At 45.3% G+C, this 9,628-nt stretch overlaps 1 protein-coding gene across 1 annotated transcript in view; it reads left to right on the forward strand.

The window, feature by feature from the left end:
* Positions 1-7,522: 7,522 nt before the first annotated feature.
* Positions 7,523-9,628, forward strand: part of LOC102027393 — a 4,942-nt gene continuing 2,836 nt past the window's right edge. The window contains exons 1-2 of the mRNA XM_013521780.1: positions 7,523-8,484; positions 8,879-9,588. Coding sequence (XP_013377234.1) covers positions 7,586-8,484; positions 8,879-9,588 — 1,609 coding nt within the window. The 5' untranslated portion in view covers positions 7,523-7,585. The remainder of the gene's footprint in view (positions 8,485-8,878; positions 9,589-9,628) is intronic.

Here is a 9,628-nt window from a genome sequence, read left to right on the forward strand (position 1 = left end):
TCATCTGCTGCCCTTGTTCTCAGTCTGCTCCAAAGTCTCAAGACAAGAGCAAAATGAAAATAATTTTACTGTCTGAGTATAAGACATGGTCTAGAGTCGAACTGCCATTGGAATCCTTATTCCAGTGGAAGCCTCCTGAGTCTGGTCTTTATCCTCTGGATTTTTATAAGCACTCTGGTCTGTTGAGCTCTGACAAGAATCTCCCATTAAGCTTAGCTTGCAGAATTCTAGGGCTTTTTAGCCAGCATCTCCAAACCATTCCAAATTCCTCCCATGAAACAGTTCCAGAGGTTCCTGACAGTGAGGACTCTACTTCTCTGCTATCAATATTTGTCTTGGTCCCTTTGCTCATCCCTAGGACAAAATACTCCAAACTGACAAATTAAAAGAGAAGAGGTTTATTTGGGCTCACACCTTCAGTCCATGATTGGTTGCCTTCAAGTCAGAAAGGGATGGTGAAACGTACCTGTTCACATCATGGCAGCAAGGATGTGGAAAGAGAAAGAAGGAGATAAAGGAGGTATAAATCCCTCCAGGTCAAGGCCCCAGTAACCCACATCTTCAGATGAAGTGTCACTTCCCAACAACATGTTCAGCTGTTGAACACACCAGGGGGTGAATCCACTGATGAGTCCAGAGACCCCAAGTTCCCATCACCTTCCTTAAGGCCTTTCTCTGTGTGGAAAAAGATATTGAGGGACATTCTAGTTCTAAACCATAACACCAAGTCTCAATAATTCCAGCATTTTTCCAAAGTCCAAGTGCTAGCTTCTTCTGAGTCTCAAGGCAAACTGTTAGTTGTAAACGTCTGTATAAATCAAAAGAAGTTATAGAATCGCAAGGTACAATGGCACAAGGTAAACTTTTTTATTCAAAATGAGAGGAACAAGGGAATAGAAAAGAATGAGATAAATAATACTATAATTTAACAGGGAAAACACTAAGTCCTTTAGTCCTATGGCTGGCATCCAGGCAGTTCATTTGTGAGTTGTGAGTTCCAGTCCCACTCCATTACATTGCTGTAATGTAGCTACATGGTATCTCTTATGCTGCCTTTCCCTACTGCCTATTATTTCTATCAGAAGATGTTCCCAGTTTCTGTCCTTTCTAGCTTCCTGGGGTCCCTACTGCTCCTTGGGCTTCATGAACTTCCCCTCAGAAGTTTCTTGCTTACTCTGACAGATATCTCCTTGAAATCTGAGCAGATGCCTCCCTAATGATAACTTGGAATTTGGCATGCCAGCAATATCAGCACCAAATGGACAAAGAGAACGTCTTCAGTCAGTGAGAACAAGAGTAATTGTCCCTTGGACCATGGCTATAGTAGCTTCTGAGTCCCTGGAAGTTTAAGCACAGTGAAATAAATCCCAGGGATCAAGTTCCTAGGAGTCCCTTCTCATGCAGGTTACTCAGGGACTCTTATCAAATAAAAAGACTATAGTTTTGCTTTCTTAAGTTTGTGATGGATTTCTGAGATATCTTTAAGACGTTTTTCTTATTATCCATGTTAAATAACTTGGTTTCTTTTTTAATGGTAATAATATCTTCAGCAGCCAAACATCACTTGGCCCCAAACTTACACATGGTTCCTTTTGATAAACTTTTCAAAATTTTCCACTCTACTTTTTGCCACCCTCTCTTGCTATAAATCTTGCTAAAAACAATTAGGATATAACATGTCATAGCATGAATATTACACTGCCTTTGAATTTCTTCCACAGGACCGATTAGTCCACTGACTCTGCTCTTAGTCCTCTGCAGTCTCAGAACATGAGCAATATGTAGACAAACTCTGAGTAGAGCATTGCACATTTTGCCTGCAATCTGAATGCAAATGGAATCCCTTTGCCCAACTGAAACTTTTTGAGCCTGACTTTTATTGTTGGCATTCTTCTAGAAAAATAATTTCAGGAACTTTTGAACCACATGTTCAGGCCCATTTATGGCAATGAACACACTTCTTCAGTACTAGTTTTCTGATTAGTGATTATTCCAGTTGCTGAGAATAATACCAGACACTCACAACATAAAAGAGAAGAGGGTTAGTTTAATTCATGGTTACTGAGGATTTAGTACATAACCAATAGATTCCAAGGTAGGAAATTCATGGCAGAAGGACACTGGGGAGCACAGTTTATTAGTTAGCTGATGGTAGTTGAGAAGCAGAGCAGAGGAACTGCAAGAGAGGGGAAGTCACCAGGGACAGATATATTACCCAGGCTACCGCTCCATGATTTATCTAGATATACCAGAAGTGTGTTCCAACCACCACCCAAGTAGGTTGCAAGACAATCAAACTGACACAGTAAAGCTTACCTATCACAGAATATACCTCTGCTCAGAGGAAATCTTAAAGATTTTCTATACACCAGAAAAATCTATTTGTTGAACTAATAAAAAATCCAACAGATTTGCCAGACAGAATATCAACATGTACAAATCAGTTGTTTTCATATACAGGAACCTGGAAAGAAAATATAAGGAAAAATGACTACTTAAAATAACTTCAGATCAAAGGAAAATAATTAATAATAAACTTATATAGTAAACTTAACCAAACAGATGATAAACTTGTATTGCAACAACTACAAAACATTACTCAGAGAAATTAAGACAAAGATTATAGAAAGATGGTGTGTTTTCATTCACTGAAATTATATTGTGATGTCATTATTAACCAAATCAATCTATAGGTTTGCAACATAATCAAAATGTTTTTGATATTTTTGAAAGAAATTGAAACACACAATTTTAAATTCAATAAGGAACCCAAAGGATCCCTGAATACCTGAAACAATCTTGAAAAGCACAAAATACAGAGATTCACAAATCCTGATTCAAAAAGTTACTACAGCGCTAAAGTACTCAAGTGCTCTGTATTGGCAGTGGAATTTTTACAAACCCCAGACAAAACATTTAAATATATGGTCAATTATTTTTGACAAGTTGGTCAAGATTTTAAAATGGGGAAAAGTCACTTTTCAAAAAATGATATTGCAAAACTAGACAAATGTAAAATGAGGTTGGAATTTCCCTAATACTGGGTGCAAAAATTGACTAAAAATAATTCCAAGACAAAGTTTATGTGAAATTACACATCTTTTGGTGAAAATTACACACCTTCTGGAGAAAAAGAAGAAAAATTTTATGACATCACACTTAACTATGCTTTTTTTGGATATGACAAATGAAACAGGCAAGAAGGAACAGATAGAGAAGTTGTATTAAATCTAACTTATCTAACCTTTATGAAAGCACTATTTTCTGTGTCTGCTCTATCTGTATATCAGGGCTGCAGGGATAAGAGACACTTGTGCTCTGATTGTAGTCATGCACACACACTCAAGTATCACGGCATACACACACACATATGAAGTTAGAGAGAGCTCAAAGTACACAATAATTGACTCTTTGTTATGGAAGTTGTTGCAGTTTGGGGTTTTGCAAGAGGAACAATACAATACAGGACACTTAATTGTAAGATTATTTTATAATAGTCACCCAAAGAGTCACATACAAAAACAGTGCGGGAAATATGTCCACATGCTAAAGACCAAAGAATCCAGCTGAGGTCCTGGATCCCACGGTAATGTACTGTGCGAGTCAACTGAGGACCAGCCCATAACAATGCCTCCTATGAGTCCAGCTGGAGGCATAGAGCCCACGACAACATCTCATGCAGGCCTGTTTCACGGATCTGCACTGGGAAGGCCCAAAGGTCAGTGGTGGAAGATAGAAAGTCTGACCACCAGTTGTCAATCCAGCATAGATGTGTAATTCATATTCTTGCAAGCAGTGAGCTGATATTTTAGAAATCTGTGCTACTGATTATGTCATTACAGATGCTCAGCTTTTCTGTGTATAAAAGTACTCAGCAAACAGTGTACATAGAAGTGCTGACATCATCACATAGTCACTCACAACCTTAAGGTCTGAGAGAGGTCCAATGCCACACAGAAGGACCTGTAAGACTTGAATAAAAATAAAATGATGGAAAGAAACGTGTCTTTCCAGCAGCCCCAGGCAGCACAAAGTTGACTCTGAGCCCTCAGAGATACAGGCTGCAGCAGCAGAGGAGCTGGAGCTGGGCCTTGTGGTGTGGATATGTGCATGCTTCGCCACAGGGTCAGCTCCTCTGGACACCCCCAGGAGCCCCGCTCTTTTCCCTCCTCCTCTCACTCCTGCTTACTTAAAGTGGCTGAAAGAAGGGCTGCTGCTCTTGTGCCTATGAAAAATGTTACCTGAATGATAGATGTCAGCTGTGTCCCCTCCCCTCAGTACCTTCCTTCCTTCCCAGCAGGAAGTGGACAGGTCACTGAGAAGGGTAGAGGCAGGTGGAGATAAGACAAATGCTATGTAGGCAACTCTGCCTAGCTGCCTTGGTGCATGTAGAATCAGCTGCCTTCTCCACCCTGGATTTTATTTACTATCTACTGGTGTAATGAGAAGGAAAGGGACAGATGTGAAGATGGCATTAGGGACCACGGACAGATGGGTATTTTGGGTTATGACAGCTCAGCTTGATCTGGGCAATAAATTCAAAATCTTACACTCTGAGGGGCCCCATTGTTAGGTAGTAAACTTTTTCAGAAAATTGCAGATGAGATGTGCAGACATAAGTGAAGGTGTCTGTGAGGGGTTTGAGCTGAAAGATGCGCACAGAGAGAGCACCCACACCTGGAGACAGACAGGGCGGCTTCCCAGGGGCCGCCCGCTGCGCACTGGACCCCACACCTGAGGCTCAGCCCCTTCTTCTGCCGCTTGCTGGTCTTTTATTAGCAGTGTGCGTGTACTTCAGAATTGCTCTGAAAGTGACCACTTTGAATGATCAAATGTTTTTCTCTAATTGGCTGCTGTCTTTGATGATGATTGGAGGGGATGAGACAGAAATGTAGCAGTTTGAGAAACCTGGGCCCCTCTGTTAACTGTTCCTTGTTACAGTGCTTCCTACTGACTACTGCACATTCACTGAAGTTGGCCTCAGGAAGTTGCTTCGCTCAGCAACTGGGGGCAATCGGAGGCCACTAGGGAGACAGAGCAGAGCTGTGCCCTAGAGACGCAGATGGAGCAGAAGGAACCCCTTCCTCTGCTGAAGCCAAGACTCATGACGCTGACCTCTTGACAGCAGTGGGAGTTGGCCATGAGCTCTGGGCCTGGGGAAGGATACACAGGGCCTGGCGTGCTACTCTGCAGAATCCTCCCTGAGCCAGCAGCAGACTGCACAGGCGAGCACTCCTGACTCTGAGGACTGCGGCTGCCTCGGCTGTGGAAGGGGGGCTCCTGGAGGCAGGTGGGGAGAGAGGGGTCTAGGTGTCTCCTCTCACGTGGAGAAGCAGGTGCCAGGATACGGGAAGGGGACAGCCCACCATTTACCAAGCCTGTTTCTGATGCACTCCATCTGAAACTGCTTTTTATACAGGAGAGGGAGGAACAGGAGGCTGGGGCCTCAATTTCAATCCGGGTATAAGGCAGCACTTACTCTCTGCCACATCCATGATGTGGATTTTTGGGGGCATTTTTTCATTCACAGCAGTTGGGATTTTTATTTAAAGCATATATTACTTCTGGTGTCTGTAGGCTTTTCAGGATGGGGACTCTTGCCTTTTTTATTATTTCACTCCTCCCTTTCCTGGACTGAAAATGTGCCCAATATGTATTACTGAGCCTGGGGGCGGGTGACAGTCATGGTGGAACCTGGTAATTCTCATGGTTATTCATAGAGAATGATTCTTTGATCCAGGGAGATAGCTTAGTGTCACAGCACCTGCGTGATAAGTGCAAGATCCTGAGTTTGATTCCCGGTACCAAAAAAAAAGAAAGAAAGAAGGAAAAGAAAATGATTCTTTTGTGCTTGCATAGAAGTTACACAAGTGCTATATACTTCCACTCACTGCAGTCTCCCAATACAAGCACAGCATACAGCACCATCACTAGCTCATGAATGAATTTTGGGTCTTAGAAAAGTCAGGAAATATATTCAGGTCTGGCAGCAAGAAGCAGAGACCACGAGGTATCTCCCCACATTGAATAGTCGGCTCATCTCTGTGGCCAGTTGGCAGTTTATGACCACAAGCCTCACTGAATAATTTACTCGTAAACTAGTTTCAGCATTTAATAGCAGGCTTTGTGCTGGTCATTTAGACATCAGACAGAAAACACAGCTCTCAGGTGTTCTCACTGCCCAAGGGAAGAAGGAAGCAGATGCACAAGTCACAAAGCCAGGTGCTCTCAAGGAAAGTGCAGGAGACAAAAGTCTAGGCTGATTTGTGAGTGCTGGGCAGCTGGGAGCTATGAAGGATGAGGTTGTTAAAAACACCATCCTCGATACACTGCATATATTCTTGAGACAAGCTAAGCACCAGTGTTACACTTACTGGGGAGAGGAGTTAAGAATTCTTCAGCAATAACTGAAAAGGAGGAGTGTATGCTAAGTTTAGGAGGACAAATGGAATTAATGTTGGCATATGAAGATATATCTCTATCTTATGTTTTAGAAGGAAATAAGCAAAACAGATTTCTCTTCCAAAGCTCATTTTTAATATGTGGAAGAAAAAGAAGCACAGAAATGGGGATGCTATTTACAAAGTGGTTTTGAAAATCACAACATGAGACATGAGATGCCTTGACATGCAGGGTGAGGCATTGTGATTATGCAGATCACTAGATCTCACAGATTTCCAAAGACAGAATAGGTAAGATGTGTTCCTGGGTGGAGTCCATAGGACCAGTGTCAGAGTTGGAAATGCTTTCTCTGGGGCCCTATCGGGGGCATACTCTCAGGAGAAATGGAGATGAAGAACGAGGTGAGAGAAAAACATCAGCTTCCGTCTGATCTCACTTACGTTTGAAGCGTGGAAGCACAGCCTTCACCACAGAGTTAGTTAGTGCTACCCTGAGGCAAAAGGCTGACGTTTCTCCTCCCCGACTAAGCCTCCTCTGTCACTTTCAGCCACAGCTCCCCCCGCAGGTTGGGAGAGAACAATTAGGCAGATGACTTCTTCTGGGGAACTACTCTGCTGGGATAACCGCAATTCTTGGGAGAAGCTCTATTTCTATTCAGTGAACTCCCACTCATCAAGGCACCAGTATTTGTGTGAAGGCTTAGCGAACCTCAGATGCGCACAGAGAACCCACTGACAGAACGTGATTGGTTGAGCGTGAGAGTAGAGAGCAAGGAGGATCTGAGCCAATACTCGGGATAATGGCTGAGACATCAGGTGTTGCTGTTCTTGGTTTAGTTTTTTCCTAGAAGAAAAGCAGCTTATACAGTTAGGGCATGAGGGACACAAGGCAGAATTTCTTGGAGAGCAAACACGAGCATGGTGAGAGTGGGAAGGCATCAGCATGGAGTTTGTGTTCGCAGTGTCGTTATCACTGTGTCCACGTCAGTGGAAGGAAAGCAAATAAAAAAAAAAAAAAGAACAAAATCAGGTACAGACCGGGACAGAACCATGTACATGAGCATCTTCCAGAAACCGTTCTTTTCAGTAGCGTTAACAGATAGAATTTATAGAAAAGAAGCATGTCATCTTTGATTATTTGTGTTTCTCCAAAGGTTTTTTGAGAGTGGTCTGTGATTCAGAAGATGCTTTGGATGAACCTCATTCAGGGAATAATCTTCCTTTCTCTTACTGGACCTGGAATTTGGGGGAACATCTTCATATTCATAAGACATTTATATATTTTTGCTTTGATCCCTGAGAAAAAACCTATAGGTTTTATTATCATTCACCTGGCTTTTTCAAATGCAGTCATTATTTGTACCACAGGAATCAGAGACATAGTGCCAGCTTTCTACTTCAGAAACTTCCTAGGTAGTGTTGGTTGTAAAGCTGTGGTTTACCTGGGACGCATGGCCCGGGGCCTCTCCATCTGCACCACCTGTCTCCTCAGCGTGGTCCAGGCCGTCACCATCAGTCCCAGGGCCACGCTGTGGGGAAAGCTCAAGCCACAGACTGCATGGCAAGTTCTTCCCTATTTCTTCCTTTTCTGGATTTCTAATCTTCTGCTAAGCTCCAACTTGCTCCACTACATCACAGCAGTCAGTAGCATGAACAGATCTGAAATTGGAATGTACGCTGGGCACTGTTACTTGCTATCATCCAGACAAACAGTCCGCTGGCTTTTCCTCTCTCTCATGGCTCTTCGGGATGTCCTCTTTCAGGGACTCATGGGCTGGAGCAGTGGACTCATGGCTTTCCGCCTGTACGAACATCACCAGCGCGTGCTCTACCTGCACAGCTCCCGGCTGGCAGTGAATTCCAGCCCCGAAATCAGAGCTACACTAAGTACTGTCATTCTCATGACCTGTTTCCTTTTCTTTTTTTGGACAGATTTCATTTTTTCCTTCTACATAGGTTCCACTGTGAGCAATGAAACCACACTCCTGTATATTAAAATATTTCTAGAGCTCGGCTATGCGGTTCTCAGCCCCTTTGTGCTGATGAGCAGGGATGCTAGTGGCGCTAAACGCTGGCGAGCACAGTGAGAAGTGCATGGAACGACCTTCCACGCCCGTTCCTCCATAAACTAATGGTCTCTGTGTCAGGGATTGATTTGCCTAATGCTGGACTATTTCAAAAGTTGCTTTAATAAACATTGAGAGCAATACAAACACTTTTATTATTATTATTACTTTTTTTAAAAAAAAAGCCTGGAACTAGGCAGTTTAAGGCTGATCACAAGATCCCCGAAAGTTGGAAAGACAGCTTCTTAGGAATCTCCCTTTTCCCCTGCTGCGCAAAAATAGTGCAGGCCTCGCTTTTCGTACATCTGTACTTCCGGACCCTCTGAAGATCCTTTACTCCAAGGGGAACCTGGGGCAATTCCGTTCCCACCTTTGTGCTCCCTAAGTGGGGCTCAGCGCTCATTGGATCAGGGAGGTCACCCCGCGCTTAGTATCGGCCTGCTCTGCCCGCTCAGGCTCTACCAGGGAGCATGAAAGGAGGACAGGGAGAGGGCGAGGTGCGCCCTGTCACCTGCTTCTGCTGGTGGGTGAAGAACTAACTAGCCGCTGTTTCACGGGTCAGGGACTCCCTGTTGATCGCTTAACTTTGCAGGCTTCCGGAAGCGCTAAGAACACTGAGGGTCACGGCTGGATGGGGAAGCCCCGAGCTATGCTGGGCTGCGAGAAGCGGGCTCCAGGCCCAGCTCCCGCGCATCCTCCGCGCCCTCCACTCCGGCCCCGCAGCTCCTCAGCCGATCGCCCCCGCGCAGCCCCCTCACCTGTCCTCACCTCAAGGCTCCAGAGGAACACCGGGGCCTTTGCTCTTGCGCGGGTGACGGCGGCCCAGGGCTCCGGGCGAGGGCGGCCAGGGTCCATCGCGGACCCGCAGGGACCCCGTCCTCCACGCGCCCGGCGCCGGCTCCCCGGAACCCGGGTGGACGCCCCCTTCGGCAGCGCAGGCGTCCCCGGCTCTGAGACCCGAGCCCCGTCTGCAGCAGGTTCAGAGGGACCGTCCGGGAGGCGGGGACCGGATCTGCAGCGGGAGCCGCAGCTCAGCTCGTCCTCGAGCCGCGGGCCGCGTGGACAGGACACGCACCTCCCCGGGCCCGGAGCCTCTGCGCGGAAGCGAGCTGGCTTTCGGCGTGGGCAGCCGGTCCCGCGCAGGCTGCGGCGGCGCCGAGC

The sequence above is a fragment of the Chinchilla lanigera genome, unplaced genomic scaffold, assembly GCF_000276665.1.
Source record: "Chinchilla lanigera isolate Chin_1 unplaced genomic scaffold, ChiLan1.0 scaffold00064, whole genome shotgun sequence".
Classification (NCBI taxonomy): Eukaryota; Metazoa; Chordata; class Mammalia; order Rodentia; family Chinchillidae; genus Chinchilla; species Chinchilla lanigera.